The sequence below is a fragment of the Drosophila novamexicana genome, unplaced genomic scaffold (assembly GCF_003285875.2).
Source record: "Drosophila novamexicana strain 15010-1031.04,08,12 unplaced genomic scaffold, DnovRS2.1 tig00000564-arrow-pilon, whole genome shotgun sequence".
In the NCBI taxonomy this organism is placed as follows: domain Eukaryota; kingdom Metazoa; phylum Arthropoda; class Insecta; order Diptera; family Drosophilidae; genus Drosophila; species Drosophila novamexicana.
This window is the reverse complement of record NW_020824810.1, coordinates 1,309,297-1,330,861: the sequence shown is the minus strand read 5'-3', so window position 1 is coordinate 1,330,861 and position 21,565 is coordinate 1,309,297. Positions and strand designations below refer to the sequence as shown.

Sequence of the window (21,565 nt, the reverse complement as noted above, 5' to 3'; positions counted from 1 at the left end):
TCCAGATTGAGGCCAAAGGGCAGAGCTGTCAAAGGGCCAAGCAAAGGCAAACAAAGATGAGCAGCAGGAACAACAACAAAGGTTGGATAATTGCAAGGTAGACCAGTCTGAAGAGAGGAAGAGAGCGAGAGAGAGAGGAAGATAGGGAGAGAGAGAGCGAGCAAACGTGATGTGATCTACTGCAAGTTTCAGGCCCAGATTCTTGGCCAGTAGCCAGCAAATTACCAAATCGTGCATTAACAAAAAAAAAAAAAAAAAAAAAAAAAAAACAACTCCAAACAGGAAAACGACAATTTTGCAAGCGGGAAACCGTTTAAGCCAAAGCCGGCCGAGCCGACAAACAACACAATGGAAAAAGGGGTTGGAGGGGCAACGAGTCGTCGAGTTCAATGCGAAAGCACAAATGTCAAGTTGCCTGTTATTATACCCTACAGATACCCTATCCAAAAACGGGTATATTGCAGTTGGGTATGTAACAAGCGAATGGAAGCAAAGTCTAGCCAAAAGCGTATCTATTAACAGGCAGCTGGAAGCAAAATCTAGTCCGTAAGGTATCAATTACCGAGTCTAGATATACTTAATCACATTCGATAACAATTTCATTTCAATTTATCGATAACTTTTCGCTATTTTCTTAATATCGATAAATGTCTAATTTGAATCTAGGCCTTTAAGCATTTGTTTCTCATGCAGTTAAGACATCAATCAAATTTTTGTATACCCATTTCTCAGCTCACCGCGCTCTGCATCATTTCGTTGCTGAGTACAGGGTAGCTGCTAGTCGTGCGCTCTTGCTTGTATTTATTGCTATTGTGAATACGTTTTTGTTTCAACTATCTACGCATAATTTTCCGCCCTATTTACGTTTGATCTGCTGCTGCTGCTGCGGCTGCTGTCTGCTCTGCGAAGTCAACGTCCCAATGCGGTTTCCATTGGCGCCCCGAGATTTGCATCTGTTGCGGCGGAAGCTGTTGCTGTTGCTGTTGTTGTTGCGATCCAAGGGCTGTGCCTGATACGGCAAATAGATTTGTGTACACGTTTAGTTGCATGCCGCACGTTCAATTTGGTTTCTATTACAGGAAGTGACTTGACAGAGTTCGTCTGCAGAGAGACTCTATCAAGGGGCTGCCCATAGAGACTATTCCTAATTGCGCCCCCAAGATGTGCGCACACGCACAGCTTAGCTGCAGTGCCGCCTGTGTCTTTCTTTAGGCTGCCTGTAATTATGCGTGAATGCGTGGCGAGTTGAAATGTTATCGACATCGTGCCAGGGCAACACTTGCGCAGACTTAAAAGGGGGGAAAAGCCATCTGATAAGTGTGGCTAAATCTTGAGCAAACATACTGCTGGCAGGGCGAGCTCAATGCAAGAGCATATGCCTAGCTATTAATATTATAATAAGCGAGGGATTTGTTTTTGAAATGAAAATAAAAGTGTCACTTTAACAGCATCACTTTAACAGCATATTGTTAACAGCATAATTTAAACAGTTAATTATTAACAGCGCTATCTTAACAGCATTTCTTTAACAAAATACTGTTAACGTCGTCAATTTAGCAGCATTCTACAGTTACAGCATACTGTTAACAGCATACTATTAACAGCATACTGTTAACAGCACACTGTTAACAGCATTTTACAGCGTCCCTTTCACAGCATTCTTTTGTAGTCATCAATTATCAACTTCCAAATATAATTAACAGCGTTACCTTTACTACATAATATTAACATTACTTTAACAGCATCACTGTAACAGCGTCCCTTCAACAGCATGCATTTTACAGCATTACTTTTACATTTTCTGTTGCACTCATCGCATCTTGTATAAATGATTTTATATCAATTACTCGTATCTTCTTCATCTATGCATATTCCATGCACACATTTGACATTCTAATCTAGTGTTATGCTCTGAGACAGCCCCATCACATGGCCCATCCGGCTGGGAGTATACAAATATCTTGACATATGCTTAAGTTTAACAGCACAGCACTAAAACCCTCCGTAGCACTGAGGTATTCGGTTAAACAAACATGTTTACAGCCCATTGCGACAATACTTCTCAGTGCTTTAGCTGCAGCTGATTTATGGGCTTATCCAGCCAAGGGGCGGAAGTTATAGGGGGGTTTGGGTTGATGGCAAGGAGGGGCCATTGTGAATGTGAATGTGAATGTGTCGCTGCAGCCACAAGGTAAACGATATACGGATGGCAAATTGAACGGCGCGCATCATGACTTTACACTTTCACCGTAAAGCAACAACAACAACAGCTGTGGTCAACAATGAGGCAGTCCCCACCCCCTGCCCTCGCTCCCCCGCCCACTCTGTGAAACATGGGTTGCACAGGGCCAAGAGGGGGAGCGTAGGTTGTCAACGTTTGTTTTTATTGCTGTGGAAAGCGCTGACATCGGTTGTGTTTTCATTTTAGAAAATGCATTTAAAAAGCGAAAAGAACTCATCATTGATGCTGTTGATGATAATCTAGAGTCTCTTTTATATGAAATCAAAATCAAGCTGAAGCACATGCCCACGAATGTATCTTTATGCTCGTATCTATGTATCTATATGCGCGTATCTATGTATCTGTGCATCTATGCGCTGCATTTTGTATGCGGCACATCGCGCTGAGAGCGGCATCTGTGTGTGCTCTGCTCTGTTCCGACGTCATTAACCCAAATTTCTATAAATAATATTTAGCAATTGGATAAACGAAATGGCACGCACACACACACACATGAAATGCCATTGATAGTATTGGAAAAATTGTGTTGAGCACAATTTCAAACTTTTCGCAGCTCATTAAAAGCAGAAGAGAAAAATCCATTTAAAGCTAATTGAACTAAACACAACCAGTTTCTTTTTTGCTGTAACTTACACAATCTTAGTTTTTTTTTTGCCATATCTCTAGGTATGTGAGTTGATAAGCGAATGATTCGTTATCTAATCAAGAACGATGTCAACACGACTTCGATTTTCGGCGCAATCGATTATCGATCGCAAGCTATCAGAAGGAGGAGAAGGAAAAAACACAGCATGGCCAAACGTAACAGCTCAAAAGTAGAACAAAACACAACACAACACAACATTTCGCAATGGCAACAAGAACGCCCACATTTTATGTAAACAACCTCTCCAAATTGTGTCTCTCCTTTTGGCCTAAACCGCTCTCCCACTCTCTCTCTCTCTCTCTCTCTCTCCCGCTCTGGAAATAAACTTTCGGCACATTAGAGCGTTCAGCTGTTTAATCGGGCATAAAATTATATGATTACACATTGAAAACATGGCCAAAACACGAGTTGGGAAAATGTGTGCACACAAACAGATATAAATACATATGTATGTGTGTGTGTGTGTATATAGCTAAAAAAAAATAAATCTTATTTATAGACTTTTGAGGCGCATACTTGGAAACAATTAACGCACTGAATCGCTTTTTACTCAAAAAAAAACCAAGAATAATATATTTGTTTAAATCAGTTTCCAAAGCAAAAGCATAAATTAAGCAACAAATGGGCATTACTTTTCATTACCTAATAAACTTGTATCGATAAGTTATCGATAAATATAGTTGATTAGCTTATTTATTGCATACCTCGCCTATCTTTTAGAAAGAAAATAATATTCCTGTTGCTTGGAATTTATATGCGAAGTTGTTTCTGGTTCTTTTTATTTTCAGTGAAATGCATAATTTCAAAGCAAATGAATCAATAAACTTTTATCGATAAGTTATCAATACACATGGTCGATAAATATAGTTTATAACATGATTTGCTGATCTTATAAAAAGAAAATTATGTGCCTCTAGCTTTAGCTCTTCATATTTTTCGTGAAACAAAGCAAAACTCAAATTTCTTTATCGATAAGTTATCGATATACAATATGATTTGCTGATCCAATAGAAAGAAAATTATATTCGCGCTGTTTGGAAGGGAAGTTGCCTCTGGCTCTTGTTATTTTCAGTGTGTGTGCTTTATTGAAGTGCAAAATCGATATTTATCATACATATGTATATCGGTTACAAATTTACTCTTAACTTTTTTGTCCAATTACCCTTTGGAACAAGCATTCCAGCGATTTTTGCTGTTCATATCCAAGTAGTTGCCCCATAAAGATAATTTTTAGTGGGTCAATTTTCATTATAGAAACGAATACCCTCTGTGGGTTGCTATTTTGTTAACCACTTTGGCAGAAATGTTAAAAAAGAAAAAAACAAAGAAACATTAGCGCTAAAGCGAAGCGTTCTTCATTAGAATATCCGCCTGCTGGCATGTTTAAAGCAAACACTAATTGAAGTTCGTTTTTTTTTTTTGGCAATATTAAAGCCAACTTTGGCTTTGGGTTTTTGCCTGGCCGCAACCCGCCCTTTATCACAACAAAGTCTGCGCCACAGTCAACACTCGTTAATGATAAACAAAAGTACCGCTAGCCGGCACATGTTGTTATTTCGTATTTTCTTTTGTTTTGTTTTTTTTTTCTTCTTTGTAGTTCAAGTTTGTTATTTTCAGTCGCTGTTTTGCCGGCTCGCTCCGGCGCTTTTCTAAGCCGCCAGAAAAGATTTCTTTTCTTATACACAGGGAAATATATATATATACATATATATATATATAAATATATATCCATGGCAACTTTGTAGACAAAACATGTCAGTTTTCACTGTTCTGTTTGCTTTGTGTCTGCGCTCGTTAGCTGAAAATCTGTCTTGGCAGTGCAAATAATCGCTTAACGGCTCTCATGCGGCTTGTGGCCAAGTAGAGGAGCTGGCACAGACAGGGGCAGAGTTGTGGCAAGCTTAACTAATTCGCTGGCATTAAATTAATAATTAATCCATGCGTACAAGCCGCACTTGATTCTTTTTGATTACTTTTAAACCAAAAACAAGTAAAAGGTTCTAGTCGGGAGCTCCCGACTAGAGGATACCCTGAACACTCTTCTTTCAACATAAAATGCATATATATATACTATTCTAGAAGCTATATGGTAATTTTGGTGACTCTAGCTCTTATTATTTACAAAAATTGCCCAAAAAAACAGGATATCGATATTGATTTTTATCGATTGCTTGGAAACGGAGTAAGTTATCGATTATCGGAAACAAACTCGATCTGCGCAGGCACTAGAAGCACCTACATCTAAAATTTCAGTCTCTAGCTCTTATAGGTTCTGATATCCTTGCGTTCATACATATGGACAGACGGACGGACGGACATGGCTAGATCGACTCGGCTATTGATGCTGATCAAGAATATATACTTTATGGGGTCGGAGATGCTTCCTTCTGCCTGTTACATACATTTGGATTTTGCACAAATACAATATACCCTTTTTAAACATTTTCAATGTGTTCAGGGTATAAAAAGCCAAACTTCGTGAAAATCGGATGAGATTTGGCCGAGATATGGGGGTGGTAAATTTTGACCCATGTCTATATACGAATCTTGGGGTAAGATTTGTACATGGATTTCGACCAAAAAATCGGTGTCGAGATTTGAAAGCCACATTAATCTAGAGGGAAAACCATGAAGAAAAAGCCAAACTTCGTGAAAATCGGATGAGATTTGACCGAGTTATGGGGGTGGTAAATTTTGCCCCATGTCTATATACGAATCTTGGGGTAAGATTTGGACATGGGTTTCGACCAAAAAATCGGTGTCGAGATTTGAATGCCACATTAATCTAGAGGGAAAACCATGAAGAAAAAGCCAAACTTCGTGAAAATCGGATGAGATTTAACCGAGTAATGGGGGTGGTAAATTTTGCCCCATGTCTATATACGAATCTTGGGGTAAGATTTGGACATGCATTTCGACTAAAAAATCGGTGTCGAGATTTGAATGCCAGATTAATCTAGAGGGAAACCCATGAAGAAAAAGCCAAACTTCGTGAAAATCGGATGAGATTTGACCGAGTTATGGGGGTGGTAAATTTTGACCCATGTCTATATACGAATCTTGGGGTAAGATTTGGACATGCATTTCGACCAAAAAATCGGTGTCGTGATTTGAATGCCAGATTAATTCAGAGGGAAAACCATGAAGAAAAAGCCAAACTTCGTGAAAATCGGATGAGATTTGGCCGAGATATGGGGGTGGTAATTTTTGACCCATGTCTATATACGAATCTTGGGGTAAGATTTGGACATGAATTTCGACCAAAAAATCGGTGTCGAGATTTGAGTGCCACATTATTCTAGAGGGAAACCCATGAAGAAAAAGCCAAACTTCGTGAAAATCGGATGAGATTTGGCCGAGTTATGGGGGTGGTAAATTTTGACCCTTGTCTATATACGAATCTTGGGGTAAGATTTGGACATGCATTTCGACCAAAAAATCGGTGTCGTGATTTGAATGCCAGATTAATTCAGAGGGAAAACCATGAAGAAAAAGCCAAACTTCGTGAAAATCGGATGAGATTTGGCCGCGATATGGGGGTGGTAATTTTTGACCCATGTCTATATACGAATCTTGGGGTAAGATTTGGACATGAATTTCGACCAAAAAATCGGTGTCGAGATTTGAATGCCACATTATTCTAGAGGGAAACCCATGAAGAAAAAGCCAAACTTCGTGAAAATCGGATGAGATTTGGCCGAGATATGGGGGTGGTAAATTTTGACCCATGTCTATATACGAATCTTGGGGTAAGATTTAGACATGCATTTCGACCAAAAAATCGGTGTCGTGATTTGAATGCCAGATTAATTCAGAGGGAAAACCATGAAGAAAAAGCCAAACTTCGTGAAAATCGGATGAGATTTGGCCGCGATATGGGGGTGGTAATTTTTGACCCATGTCTATATACGAATCTTGGGGTAAGATTTGGACATGAATTTCGACCAAAAAATCGGTGTCGAGATTTGAGTGCCACATTATTCTAGAGGGAAACCCATGAAGAAAAAGCCAAACTTCGTAAAAATCGGATGAGATTTGGCCGAGTTATGGGGGTGGTAAATTTTGCCCCATGTCTATATACGAATCTAGGGGTAAGATTTGGACATGCATTTCGACTAAAAAATTGGTGTCGAGATTTGAATGCCAGATTAATATAGAGGGAAAACCATTAAGAAAAAGCCAAACTTCGTGAAAATCGGATGAGATTTGGCCGAGATATGGGGGTGGTAAATTTTCCTCCATGTCTATATACGAATCTTGAGGTAAGATTTGGACATGCATTTCGACTAAAAAATCGGTGTTCAGAGTTGAATGCCAGATTAATCTAGAGGGAAAACCATGAAGAAAAAGCCAAACTTCGTGAAAATCGGATGAGATTTGGCCGAGATATGGGGGTGGTAAATTTTGACCCATGTCTATATACGAATCTTGGGGTAAGATTTGTACATGGATTTCGACCAAAAAATCGGTGTCGAGATTTGAAAGCCACATTAATCTAGAGGGAAAACCATGAAGAAAAAGCCAAACTTCGTGAAAATCGGATGAGATTTGACCGAGTTATGGGGGTGGTAAATTTTGCCCCATGTCTATATACGAATCTTGGGGTAAGATTTGGACATGGGTTTCGACCAAAAAATCGGTGTCGAGATTTGAATGCCACATTAATCTAGAGGGAAAACCATGAAGAAAAAGCCAAACTTCGTGAAAATCGGATGAGATTTAACCGAGTAATGGGGGTGGTAAATTTTGCCCCATGTCTATATACGAATCTTGGGGTAAGATTTGGACATGCATTTCGACTAAAAAATCGGTGTCGAGATTTGAATGCCAGATTAATCTAGAGGGAAACCCATGAAGAAAAAGCCAAACTTCGTGAAAATCGGATGAGATTTGACCGAGTTATGGGGGTGGTAAATTTTGACCCATGTCTATATACGAATCTTGGGGTAAGATTTGGACATGCATTTCGACCAAAAAATCGGTGTCGTGATTTGAATGCCAGATTAATTCAGAGGGAAAACCATGAAGAAAAAGCCAAACTTCGTGAAAATCGGATGAGATTTGGCCGAGATATGGGGGTGGTAATTTTTGACCCATGTCTATATACGAATCTTGGGGTAAGATTTGGACATGAATTTCGACCAAAAAATCGGTGTCGAGATTTGAGTGCCACATTATTCTAGAGGGAAACCCATGAAGAAAAAGCCAAACTTCGTGAAAATCGGATGAGATTTGGCCGAGATATGGGGGTGGTAAATTTTGACCCTTGTCTATATACGAATCTTGGGGTAAGATTTGGACATGCATTTCGACCAAAAAATCGGTGTCGTGATTTGAATGCCAGATTAATTCAGAGGGAAAACCATGAAGAAAAAGCCAAACTTCGTGAAAATCGGATGAGATTTGGCCGCGATATGGGGGTGGTAATTTTTGACCCATGTCTATATACGAATCTTGGGGTAAGATTTGGACATGAATTTCGACCAAAAAATCGGTGTCGAGATTTGAATGCCACATTATTCTAGAGGGAAACCCATGAAGAAAAAGCCAAACTTCGTGAAAATCGGATGAGATTTGGCCGAGATATGGGGGTGGTAAATTTTGACCCATGTCTATATACGAATCTTGGGGTAAGATTTAGACATGCATTTCGACCAAAAAATCGGTGTCGTGATTTGAATGCCAGATTAATTCAGAGGGAAAACCATGAAGAAAAAGCCAAACTTCGTGAAAATCGGATGAGATTTGGCCGCGATATGGGGGTGGTAATTTTTGACCCATGTCTATATACGAATCTTGGGGTAAGATTTGGACATGAATTTCGACCAAAAAATCGGTGTCGAGATTTGAGTGCCACATTATTCTAGAGGGAAACCCATGAAGAAAAAGCCAAACTTCGTGAAAATCGGATGAGATTTGGCCGAGTTATGGGGGTGGTAAATTTTGCCCCATGTCTATATACGAATCTAGGGGTAAGATTTGGACATGCATTTCGACTAAAAAATTGGTGTCGAGATTTGAATGCCAGATTAATATAGAGGGAAAACCATTAAGAAAAAGCCAAACTTCGTGAAAATCGGATGAGATTTGGCCGAGATATGGGGGTGGTAAATTTTCCTCCATGTCTATATACGAATCTTGAGGTAAGATTTGGACATGCATTTCGACTAAAAAATCGGTGTTCAGAGTTGAATGCCAGATTAATCTAGAGGGAAAACCATGAAGAAAAAGCCAAACTTCGTGAAAATCGGATGAGATTTGGCCGAGATATGGGGGTGGTAAATTTTGACCCATGTCTATATACGAATCTTGGGGTAAGATTTGGACATGGATTTCGACTAAAAAATCGGTGTCGAGATTTGAATGCCAGATTAATCTAGAGGGAAAACCATGAAGAAAAAGCCAAACTTCGTGAAAATCGGATGAGATTTGGCCGAGATATGGGGGTGGTAATTTTTGACCCATGTCTATATACGAATCTTGGGGTATGATTTGGACATGAATTTCGACCAAAAAATCGGTGTCGAGATTTGAATGCCAGATTAATCTAGAGGGAAAACCATGAAGAAAAAGCCAAACTTCGTGAAAATCGGATGAGATTTGGCCGAGATATGGGGGTGGTAAATTTTCCTCCATGTCTATATACGAATCTTGAGGTAAGATTTGGACATGCAAATCGGATGAGATTTGACCGAGTTATGGGGGTGGTAAATTTTGACCCATGTCTATATACGAATCTTGGGGTAAGATTTGGACATGCATTTCGACCACAAAATCGGTGTCGTGATTTGAATGCCAGATTAATTCAGAGGGAAAACCATGAAGAAAAAGCCAAACTTCGTGAAAATCGGATGAGATTTGGCCGAGATATGGGGGTGGTAATTTTTGACCCATGTCTATATACGAATCTTGGGGTAAGATTTGGACATGAATTTCGACCAAAAAATCGGTGTCGAGATTTGAGTGCCACATTATTCTAGAGGGAAACCTATGAAGAAAAAGCCAAACTTCGTGAAAATCGGATGAGATTTGGCCGAGATATGGGGGTGGTAAATTTTCCTCCATGTCTATATACGAATCTTGAGGTAAGATTTGGACATGGATTTCGACCAAAAAATGGGTGTCGAGATTTGAATGCCAGATTAATTTAGAGGGAAAACTATGAAGAAAAAGCCAAACTTCGTGAAAATCGGATGAGATTTGGCCGAGTTATGGGGGTGGTAAATTTTGCCCCATGTCTATATACGAATCTTGGGGTAAGATTTGGACATGCATTTCGACTAAAAAATTGGTGTCGAGATTTGAATGCCAGATTAATCTAGAGGGAAAACCATTAAGAAAAAGCCAAACTTCGTGAAAATCGGATGAGATTTAGCCGAGATATGGGGGTGGTAATTTTTGACCCATGTCTATATACGAATCTTGGGGTAAGATTTGGACATGAATTTCGACCAAAAAATTGGTGTCGAGATTTGAATGCGAGATTAATCTAGAGGGAAACCCATGAAGAAAAAGCCAAACTTCGTGAAAATCGGATGAGATTTGACCGAGATATGAGGGTGGTAAATTTTGCCCCATGTCTATATACGAATCTTGGGGTAAGATTTGGACATGCATTTCGACTAAAAAATCGGTGTTCAGAGTTGAATGCCAGATTAATCTAGAGGGAAAACCATGAAGAAAAAGCCAAACTTCGTGAAAATCGGATGAGATTTGGCCGAGATATGGGGGTGGTAAATTTTGACCCATGTCTATATACGAATCTTGGGGTAAGATTTGGACATGGATTTCGACCAAAAAATCGGTGTCGAGATTTGAATGCCAGATTAATCTAGAGGGAAAACCATGAAGAAAAAGCCAAACTTCGTGAAAATCGGATGAGATTTGGCCGAGATATGGGGGTGGTAATTTTTGACCCATGTCTATATACGAATCTTGGGGTATGATTTGGACATGAATTTCGACCAAAAAATCGGTGTCGAGATTTGAATGCCAGATTAATCTAGAGGGAAAACCATGAAGAAAAAGCCAAACTTCGTGAAAATCGGATGAGATTTGGCCGAGATATGGGGGTGGTAAATTTTCCTCCATGTCTATATACGAATCTTGAGGTAAGATTTGGACATGCATTTCGACCAAAAAATCGGTGTTCAGATTTGAATGCCAGATTAATCTAGAGGGAAAACCATGAAGAAAAAGCCAAACTTCGTGAAAATCGGATGAGATTTGGCCGTGATATGGGGGTGGTAAATTTTTACCCATGTCTATATACGAATCTTGGGGTAAGATTTGGACATGGATTTCGACCAAAAAATCGGCGTCGAGATTTGAATGCCAGATTAATCTAGAGGGAAAACCATGAAGAAAAAGCCAAACTTCGTGAAAATCGGATGAGATTTGGCCGAGATATGGGGGTGGTAATTTTTGACCCATGTCTATATACGAATCTTGGGGTATGATTTGGACATGAATTTCGACCAAAAAATCGGTGTCGAGATTTGAATGCCACATTAATCTAGAGGGAAAACCATGAAGAAAAAGCCAAACTTCGTGAAAATCGGATGAGATTTAACCGAGTTATGGGGGTGGTAAATTTTGCCCCATGTCTATATACGAATCTTGGGGTAAGATTTGGACATGCATTTCGACTAAAAAATCGGTGTCGAGATTTGAATGCCAGATTAATCTAGAGGGAAACCCATGAAGAAAAAGCCAAACTTCGTGAAAATCGGATGAGATTTGACCGAGTTATGGGGGTGGTAAATTTTGACCCATGTCTATATACGAATCTTGGGGTAAGATTTGGACATGCATTTCGACCACAAAATCGGTGTCGTGATTTGAATGCCAGATTAATTCAGAGGGAAAATCATGAAGAAAAAGCCAAACTTCGTGAAAATCGGATGAGATTTGGCCGAGATATGGGGGTGGTAATTTTTGACCCATGTCTATATACGAATCTTGGGGTAAGATTTGGACATGAATTTCGACCAAAAAATCGGTGTCGAGATTTGAGTGCCACATTATTCTAGAGGGAAACCTATGAAGAAAAAGCCAAACTTCGTGAAAATCGGATGAGATTTGGCCGAGATATGGGGGTGGTAAATTTTCCTCCATGTCTATATACGAATCTTGAGGTAAGATTTGGACATGGATTTCGACCAAAAAATCGGTGTCGAGATTTGAATGCCAGATTAATTTAGAGGGAAAACTATGAAGAAAAAGCCAAACTTCGTGAAAATCGGATGAGATTTGGCCGAGTTATGGGGGTGGTAAATTTTGCCCCATGTCTATATACGAATCTTGGGGTAAGATTTGGACATGCATTTCGACTAAAAAATTGGTGTCGAGATTTGAATGCCAGATTAATCTAGAGGGAAAACCATTAAGAAAAAGCCAAACTTCGTGAAAATCGGATGAGATTTGACCGAGTTATGGGGGTGGTAAATTTTCCTCCATGTCTATATACGAATCTTGGGGTAAGATTTGGACATGCATTTCGACTAAAAAATCGGTGTTCAGATTTGAATGCCAGATTAATCTAGAGGGAAAACCATGAAGAAAAAGCCAAACTTCGTAAAAATCGGATGACATTTGACCGAGTTATGGGGGTGGTAAATTTTGCCCCATGTCTATATACGAATCTTGGGGTAAGATTTGAACATGCATTTCGACTAAAAAATCGGTGTCGAGATTTGAATGCCTGATTAATCTAGAGGGAAACCCATGAAGAAAAAGCCAAACTTCGTGAAAATCGGATGAGATTTGACCGAGTTATGGGGGTGGTAAATTTTGACCCATGTCTATATACGAATCTTGGGGTAAGATTTGGACATGCATTTCGACCAAAAAATCGGTGTCGAGATTTGAATGCCAGATTAATCTAGAGGGAAAACCATGAAGAAAAAGCCAAACTTCGTGAAAATCGGATGAGATTTGACCAAATTATGGGGGTGATAAATTTTGACCCATGTCTATATACGAATCTTGGGGTAAGATTTGGACATGCATTTCGACCAAAAAATCGGTGTCGAGATTTGAATGCCACATTAATTCAGAGGGAAAACCATGAAGAAAAAGCCAAACTTCGTGAAAATCGGATGAGATTTGGCCGTGATATGGGGGTGGTAAATTTTGACCCATGTCTATATACGAATCTTGGGGTAAGATTTGGACATGGATTTCGACCAAAAAATCGGTATCGAGATTTGAATGCCAGATTAATCTAGAGGGAAACCCATGAATAAAAAGCCAAGCCCCATGAAAATCGGTAAATTTTTGACCGAGTTACGGATGTGGGAAATTTGAACCCATGTCTATATAGGATTGTGGAGGTTAGAATTTTACATGAGATTGGACCAAAAATGATGTTGCCAGATTTAAATGCCAAATTTTTCTAGAGGCAAAACCATGAATAACAAGTAAGAGGTTCTAGTCGGGAGCTCCCGACTAGGGGAACCCTCTTCTTCCAACATCAAATGCATATATATATATACTATTCTAGAAGCTATATGTCAAGTTTGGTGACTCTAGCTCTTATTATTTACCAAAATTGCCCAAAAAAACAGGATATCGATATCGAATTTTATCGATTACTTGGAAACGGGGCAAGTTATCGATTATCGGAAACAAACTCGATCTGCGCAGGCACTAGAAGCACCTACATCTAAAATTTCAAGTCTCTAGCTCTTATAGGTTCTCAGATCCTTGCGTTCATACATACGCACGGACGGACGGACAGACAGACGGACATGGCTAGATCGACTCGGCTATTGAAGCTGATCAAGAATATATATACTTTATGGGGTCGGAGATGCTTCCTTCGGCCTGTTACATACATTTGGATTTTGCACAAATAAAATATACCCTTTTTACCCATTTTCAATGGGTTCAGGGTATCAAAAAATGTGACTCGGTTAAACGAGCAGACCCCGGTTCGGTGCAGATGCAAAGTTTATTCATTTTTAAATGAAGACCGACCTTTTTTAGCTGGTCAGAACTCGCTGAAAATCCATTAGAGTACGCGCTCTCTCAACTTTTGACATGCGACAAAAAACAAAATGGAAACGCTTTTTTAGTGAACTTTTGAGCTGTTGATTGGCCCAAAAGTGTGTGGGTCAGGCGATTAGCCAAGTTAACAAAAGAGACACCAAAAAACAGCAGCAGCTGCTGCCGCGTGGGCAAGGCATAATATATACATATATAAGAAAGATATATGGCTTTACGCCTCTCCTTTAATATGTGTGTAGTATATATGCTCATGGATATTCATTCATGCACTCAAATCAACACCCAGGCGAACAAAATGAAATCGAAATCGAAAATGTTTGGCCGCGTGGGTGTCAGACAGCAGAAACAACAACAACAACAAGAAGAAGAAGAAGAAAAACGGCGGGTTCAAGATGCAAAACAAATGCATTCATTCATGCAGTCACTCTTGGCTCAAAGAGGCCAGTTTATAACTTTCAAGAGTGTGTCTGCCTCTTGGAAACGTTCCCAGCAGTTGCCCCAGCTGTTTGCCAACAACAACAACTAAAGCAACAACAACAACTAAAACAACAACAACAACAACAAGCACAACGATGCGTTGGCGTATGCAAACACCAAACAGGCTCGGCCAGACTATCGAACATTATGTGTAGATATTATATGCCCTAGCAAAGGGCATTAGCATTTTGTCATCCAATATGTAACCCACAGAGGAACCTTTAAATTATATATATATATATATATATTCTGGGATCTAGTGCCAGCTAGACATGTCCATCTGTCTGTTTTTCCTTTTTTCTTTCTGCAAAACAATTTTCACTGTTTCAAACTAGCTTCATAAGTCGATTTAATATCCCATATTATAGGTCTGCCAATAGCTAACCGAAATCGACAAACATAAACATAAACAGAAACAAATTCTATCGGCATCCGACAGCATCTCATAAAAGCTTGGTCATTTTTATAGTTAGACCTTTGCTGTTAGGGTATTTAAACGCCGGCCAAGCGTATCAAATTGTGCTCTTACTTGTTTTATAGTTAGACGCCGTCTTCTGTCTTCTATTGCCCAAAAGCATAATTAACAATTACATGGCTCAAAGCAAAAAAAGTTGCACACAAGTTTACATAGTTGTTGTTGTTGTTGTTGCTGCTGCTGCAATTGTTTGGCTGGTCAGAATAACAACGCAAGCTTATCCAGCTATAGAGTTAAATAAATATATGTTCCTTTTCTTGTATGTACTCTCGTGTATTTGGATGCAGTTTTGTTAGCTTGTTGAAACAGCCATAAACATGCTACGTGAAAAGAAAGCCAGAAAAGCAGCTAAAAAGCAGCTGAAAAGCAGCCAAAAAACCAAGTTATTTCGTTGCCGCCAGCTGTTGGTGGCTCAACAGCCCCGCCCACCTGGCCCCCTGCCCCCAGCTCTCTCTCTCTCTCTCTCTCTCTGCACAGGTGCAGCAGCAGTTGAATGGTTTTTTTTTTTTTGCTTTTTGGGATTAGGTTACATATTTGCCAGTTGCAGGCAAGAGGCATCAGATAGGCACAAAGAAAATGTGCCAAGTGCAGATACAAACACACACACGCACACACACATGTGTGTGTAAGCATATACCCTAGCAGAAGAAATTCCAAGCATATCAGATGATTACAAAAAAAAAGGAAAAAAACTCTAGAAGGTATTGCATTCTAACGGAACATGAAACTTAGAGAGATACGAAATAGTGCAAGTTTATGATAGAATTTCTAGAAATAAACAAATAAGCAAACTGTGTGTACAATTGCAAGCATTCCCGCTTTTGGCATTTGTCTATAACATTTGTTTAAATAAATCTACTTTAGTGAGCACAGTAAATACAGTAAAAATATAGATCTGGCTGGAGTCTGTTCGTTAGGCGAGCTTTCACTGTACAATTGGCATGTTAATGAGAGTTCTCTGTATGGGCTCTCCTTATCAGTCGCAGCTCGTATCAAAGTCGTTTGAAAGGTATGCAAAAGGCAAATGCATTGACTGGCGGGCCATGCCCACAAAGGCCTCATGAAATTTCAAATAAACGTGCGATAAGGCAACGCCACAACAACAACAACAACAACAACAACAACTGTAATCATAACAAACTGAAATTTGAATTAAACAACATTTACAGTTAGACATTTGCGTCGACTGGTGTCAACGTGCTGCTCCGGTTCCTGCTCTGATTACGGCACACTGCAAAATGGAGACATCATGAAAACCAGTTGGAGAATAAAGAATAACAACAACAAAACCAACCCCATATTTCATATAATGCTTTAACCCCCAAAAAAGGTGAACAACCAAAAAAAAACTCAACAAAAAATGGCAGCCTAGAAAAACTGATTGGATTTGGATACGAATATAATAGCTAAACAAAGTCAATGAACCCCCCGCCGGATGCTGGATGTGGAGGGGGAGCGCCAACGCGTTATGATTATTCCCCCAACATTGTTGTTGTTGCTTCCCAGCGATAAAATCAGAACAAAACAAAAAAGAAAGCAACAACAACAAAAGTTAATAAGTAGCCCACACATAATGCAAAATGTTTGTGCTAAAAATGATGCAAAACGGTGCAAAATAAGCACAACAAACAGCAATAGCTGCAGCGGGCGGAGCAGGAAGAGCAGCATTAGAGATGAGCCAGGGCCAAATTGTGCGCGGCGGCAATTGACAAATATGCAAAGTATGCAGCATTAAACTAAACTTGTTAAATTTCGTGCACCTATAAAAAAGTGAACATTCACTTATAATAATTTGGTAATTATGTTAAGTACAATTTTTATCAGCCATAAATTGATGCTGTCATGTGTACGTGCACGCACGATGAATTCGTGTCACGGCACGCGCGCACATCTGATGGCGAGTGCCTGCACTTGCGCAAATAGCGCGACAACTTCAAAAAGGGAGCACAAAATTACGGTTCTTGTTGTTTCTGTTAATGTTGCTGTTGTTGTTGCTGTTGCTGTTGTTACTGTTGTTGTTGGCTGGCAATGAAAGGAGTTTTCATTACTTGCGCTGACTGGAATTGGCACTGGAAGACCTTGGAATCTGTGCTTGTTTGAAGCTGGAAGCTGTTGTCTGTCAGCTTTTGTGTTATTGTACAACACTTAAACTAATTACATTTTCATAATTAGCACACTTGAACGTGAGAGGGACCGTGAGAGGGAGGGCGAATCAAGGAGTGTGAGAAACGCGGCAAGAACAAAAGCAAGTGTAAGAAGCAGGACATTTGAAGGATACTCACGGTTCTTGAATCTATTTGCCCAAATGCAGTCAACTTCCAGCTGCAGCAGCAGCAGCGGGCGCTTCAAAAGAATCCTGCAAACAATCAAACAGCGTTTCCTCCCCCTTTTAGCCGGCACCCGGTCTGAGTGTGTGTGTGTAACTGCGAGTGTGTGCTCGTTACGGTCGCCCGCTGTCGTTGTTGTTCCTGCAATTACTCTTGCAGTTGTTTTTGTTTGTTGGGCTGCAGCACATTCCAGGCGGCAAAAGCGCACAAAAGAGAAGAGAGCACACGTCTCTCTCCACCCGTCTCCACGTTGGGCTTTGGGCTTTGTTCAAACAAACTACCCTGACGGCGGCGTTGTCGTTGTCGTTGATCCTTGCACAGTTTTTGTTGTTATTCTTGTTGTACACAAACGCGCACAAACACAATCACAGACAAGCACACACACACACAACAGACAGACGTGTGCATGCGTGTTGCATAAAATTATTCACTAAAAATTTAAATATGTACACACTTTTCGGCGTTTTTTTTTTACTATATTCTTCCTTTCCTCTTTTGCTATTTTTGCACTGTTTTCTGCTTTCCTAAGCAAACAACAGTAAAGTGCCGTTGCCGCCGCCGTTTAACAGTTATTTTTTTTGCGTACTTTCAATTTAGCCTGCCGCCGTTTCGATTTCAATGCTGCTCCTGTCAGTTACGCTTTGCATTTTCGTTATTTAATTCAATTGGATGCACACTTCGCGTAGAAATAAAAAAAAAAAAGCAGCAGCCCGAGCTGCTGGAAGTGCATTTACCGAAACGCCCAATCAATCCAATTCGTTTACACAAACGCTGTTTTATTCACGCGCACGAGTGGCGACATATTCGTGCATTATGTTATCAAATAGCTTTTAATTATTTAACAAATTACACTTTAAATTGCGCGCACCGTTTGCCGCACGTCTGACTCGCTCGGCGTTGTTTTTGCTTCTGTCTGCCGATTGACATTGCAGTGTTGCACAGCGCAAAATGTGCACACATTTGATACGATACATCGATTGCTATCAGCTCAAATTTGCGTGCGCAGCCAACTTCACGTGACTGCGTCGAGTGGTGGTTAAATTTAAAACTAGAAATAAACAAATTAAATAACTTAATTACACTTTTACACTCTATATTATTACTTGACAACAATTAAGGTATTTATTTGTTCATTCTTATGTTACTGTTGCAGGTCAATCAAACAAGCTTACATCTAATCATTTAAGGTATACGTCAGCATTATCACACAAGTCTAGCGCAAATACAAAAATATATAAAAAAAAAACAAATAAAGCGTTTTTTACACACAAAAGCAACTAACTATAATTATAAAGCGAAGCCGAAACTCTGCCCCGTCTGCCTCTTAGCTATCCAACCGCTCCACGCTCAGTTTGATATCCGTTTTGGGCATTAGCAACAATTTGCGATTGTCATATTGGATGGGTATCTGGGTCTCCGCACAGGGCGCATAGCTGTGTTGCTGCAGCAGAGCGACCAGGCCGACCAGGAGCTGCTGCTGGGCCAGCTGCTTGGCCATGCAACCGCGCAATCCCTCGCCAAAGGGCAGAAACGATATAGACTTGCGTGCATGCACTGCCGCCGCCTCAAAGCGATCCGGATCGAAGCGTTCGGGTTCCGGATAGATGGCCGGATCACGGTGTATAGCTGCGATGGGTATAAGCACATTGTTGCCACGGGCTATGACAAACACGGATTTGGGCAGCTCGAATTCCCGGGTGGCGCGGCGCAGCAGAAACGGATAAGGCGTGTGCAGGCGAAGCGTTTCTGTAAATTGGGATTAAGCTGATGAGTTGGCCCCAGATGGGAGTCTCCTGCATATACGCACCATTCAGCACCTGCTTCGTGTAGGTCAGCTGCTGCAGGCCCTCCGAAGTTAGTGCTCCCTCGTGCCGCTGCAGCGTTGCCCTAATCTCTGCACGGACGCGCTGCTGCAGCTCCGGCTGCAGCGCCAGTTCATAGAGGCAGAAGGCTAGGCTGGCGTTCAGCGGCTCCAGCCCGGCCAGCACAAAGCCAAATGCCTGTGCGGCAATCTGTGCATCTGTCAAGTTCTCTTCCGTGGCGGAGTACAATTGCAGAAAGCTCTGCAGCGGCTGTCGATCCCTTCGGCGCTGCTGCTGCAGTTGCTCCAGCACAAGCTTGAAGAAGTAGTCCGTGGCCAGCTGTGCGTAGCTTTTGTGCCGCAGCAGACGCGCCAAGAGCGGCAGCTCAAGCGCCAAATAGGCGCGCCACAGACTCCAGTTGCTCCAATAGCTGCGCGTCATCTGGCCAAAGTCCGGCGGCAGCTCGCCGGGATTCAGGCCGTAGGCGAGCGTGGCAATTGCCTGCACGTTGTAGCTATCCACCAATTGGCTCACGTTCAGCTGCTGGAGATGTGCCTCGCCCAGGCCGCGTTGCAGCCTGTTGCTGACTTGCAGCAGCCGCGGCAACAGCTTTTGCAGATTGCTCGCCGTGAAGACCGTGCGGGTTTGGGCGTGCAGCCAGCGCCAGCTGTGCCCGTCCAGCTGCAGCAGATTGCCGGACAACGGCTCGGCGGACACGTTGTGATAGAGACCACGGCTGGTGAAGTAGCCCGCATCGCTGTCCAGTATATGACGCACCAGCTCCAGATCCAGCACCAGGACAAACGGTTTGATCAGCGCATAGCAGCCAATGAAGGGTGCACGTCCCTTGTAGCTCTCGTAGATGCACTGCAGCACCTGTTGCACATGCCGCTTGCCGCCCAGCACATCTTTCAGGTTGCCCCACAGAAACTTGGGCTTGGCGTGCAGTATGCCCCGCCGCTTCCAATAGCCCAGGCTGAAGCGGACCAGGGCATAGAAGAGCGCCACGGCGCCCAGGGCGCTCCACAGTACACGCTGCAGCATATCCAGGCCGGGGGGCAGGGCAGCAGCTGCTCCAATTTTTTTCGATCCGCTTTACGTTTGCGGTTTGTTCGTTTTTAGGCTTTTTACCGTCGTTTGGTTAATTAATTTGTAAACGTTCAGTGTCGCTGGCTTATCAGCGCCATCGTCATGGAATAACTGTTAAATATGCGCTTATCAATCGACTCGATTCCTGGCCATAACGCGCGCTAAAAGAGAAGAGAAAACATAACTGTAAATACTCTCTGCGTAGATAATTCGATTAGTGCTGACATTTTAGCAATATTTCCGCTGAATTTGTAGCTGAGCGAGAGCTTTAACGAATATATATTTGTTTTCCGTTTACCATATTTAGAAAGCAAAGGTATCGAATGAAAATATAGGCAAAATCTATTTAACATTTTAACTGTCTCCGGCTACCTATAAAGAAAAGCTGAGTTGACAACACTGCAAGCTCGTGTAGAGTTGTGTACATTCATATTTTATTGCTCTGGCCACTCTAGTTAAATTGGCAGCACTGTTGCTGTTGCCCTTCACAACCTCTTTTAGCTCATTTTTGCAGTATAAAGCAGAGATTGTACGCGCTCTTTTCGAACTCCGTTATGTGCATCCAGCGCACGTAGCCCTTGTCAATTAGCTGCTGCTTGGAGCTGGGCACGCCCGAAAAGTGCGGATCCTATGGGGTCAGATGAGTAAATGTTAGCTGTCGCTCAGATCAAGCTAAGGTCAATTTCCGAAACTCACCACAATCAGCAGCGAGACGCCCGCCAATGGGCTGAGATGTATGCCCGCAATGGCCTTGGAGGCCATGTCGCTTAATCCACCCATGACTATAAGACCTCCATAATCCTCAAAATAAGCACGTATTTGGGTGAAGAGCTGCTCGCTGTTCAATTGCTGCACGTGCACAAATTTACAGGGTATCTCAAACATGGCATCAATCACATAAAACTCCTCCATTGTGCCAATCCAATCGCGTGAGCCAACAAAACTGGCCGGCTTGTCCCCAATGCTGACCAGCATGCGTTGAATCTCCCGTATCGAGGGCACGTTCCGCTTCGCTTCGTTGCGCCTGTTCATGATCCAAGAAATGGCCGTTTGCAAAGTGCGATAGCCGCAGCCCCAGCCCGCGTCCGAGTGGCCATCGCAGCCGTAGTGGAAATACTTGAAGTGGCCGCGCGTATAAAAGCTCTCACCTGTCCTGTTGTCGGGCGGTGGCAGTGCCAGGTGCACATCCTCGAGCAGCTCGTATGCGTACGACTCGGCCGCAATTTCAACGAGCTGCGTTTTGTTTTGCTCAACACTCGACTCACATGCACAGGTTGTTGTCATTCTTGTTGTTTACACGCTCAAATTAGCATATAGGCCCTTTCTATATTTATACATTTATTTATAGTTGCGATATTTACCTTTTGCTACGTTGCAACAATTAAATTTAGAAATTTGGAAATCATCTGCTCGTCTATGCCTATTGCTCCGATAACGATTCGTCGTGTTTCGATAGCTGCGTTGTGCACTTCACGAAAGTATCGATAACATTTACAT

General features: G+C 41.6%; 3 protein-coding genes across 19 annotated transcripts in view; all 3 read right to left on the bottom strand.

Moving 5' to 3' along the window:
- Positions 1-17,549, bottom strand: part of LOC115762528 (protein MTSS 2) — a 55,170-nt gene extending 37,621 nt beyond the window's left edge. For all 17 annotated transcript variants that reach the window (XM_030704794.1, XM_030704798.1, XM_030704807.1 and 14 more), the window contains exon 1: positions 17,133-17,549. The gene's annotated coding sequence lies outside the window, so the exon portion shown is untranslated. The remainder of the gene's footprint in view (positions 1-17,132) is intronic.
- A 740-nt stretch (positions 17,550-18,289) lies between these two features.
- On the bottom strand, positions 18,290-20,103 carry LOC115762050 (probable cytochrome P450 6u1). The gene is made up of 2 exons (XM_030704129.1): positions 18,985-20,103; positions 18,290-18,923 (listed from the first exon to the last, which is right to left on the bottom strand). The coding sequence occupies exons 1-2, from the start codon at positions 20,021-20,023 to the stop codon at positions 18,502-18,504; spliced, it is 1,461 nt and encodes a 486-aa protein (XP_030559989.1). The 5' UTR covers positions 20,024-20,103; the 3' UTR covers positions 18,290-18,501.
- A 289-nt stretch (positions 20,104-20,392) lies between these two features.
- LOC115762052 (probable Ufm1-specific protease 1) lies at positions 20,393-21,508 on the bottom strand. The gene is made up of 3 exons (XM_030704132.1): positions 21,430-21,508; positions 20,765-21,353; positions 20,393-20,696 (listed from the first exon to the last, which is right to left on the bottom strand). The coding sequence occupies exons 2-3, from the start codon at positions 21,350-21,352 to the stop codon at positions 20,571-20,573; spliced, it is 714 nt and encodes a 237-aa protein (XP_030559992.1). The 5' UTR covers position 21,353; positions 21,430-21,508; the 3' UTR covers positions 20,393-20,570.
- Positions 21,509-21,565: the final 57 nt, after the last annotated feature.

What these genes read in the sequence shown, in the direction of transcription:
- LOC115762052 (XM_030704132.1), bottom strand. Translation starts at nt 21,352, where the DNA reads ATGACAACAACCTGTGCATGTGAGTCGAGTGTTGAGCAAAACAAAACG. An exon ending in GCGTCTCGCTGCTGATTGTG is followed by an intron (nt 20,697 to 20,764) that starts GTGAGTTTCGGA and finishes CTGACCCCATAG; the next exon opens with GATCCGCACTTTTCGGGCGT.
- LOC115762050 (XM_030704129.1), bottom strand. Translation starts at nt 20,023, where the DNA reads ATGCTGCAGCGTGTACTGTGGAGCGCCCTGGGCGCCGTGGCGCTCTTC. An exon ending in CACGAAGCAGGTGCTGAATG is followed by an intron (nt 18,924 to 18,984) that starts GTGCGTATATGC and finishes CCCAATTTACAG; the next exon opens with AAACGCTTCGCCTGCACACG.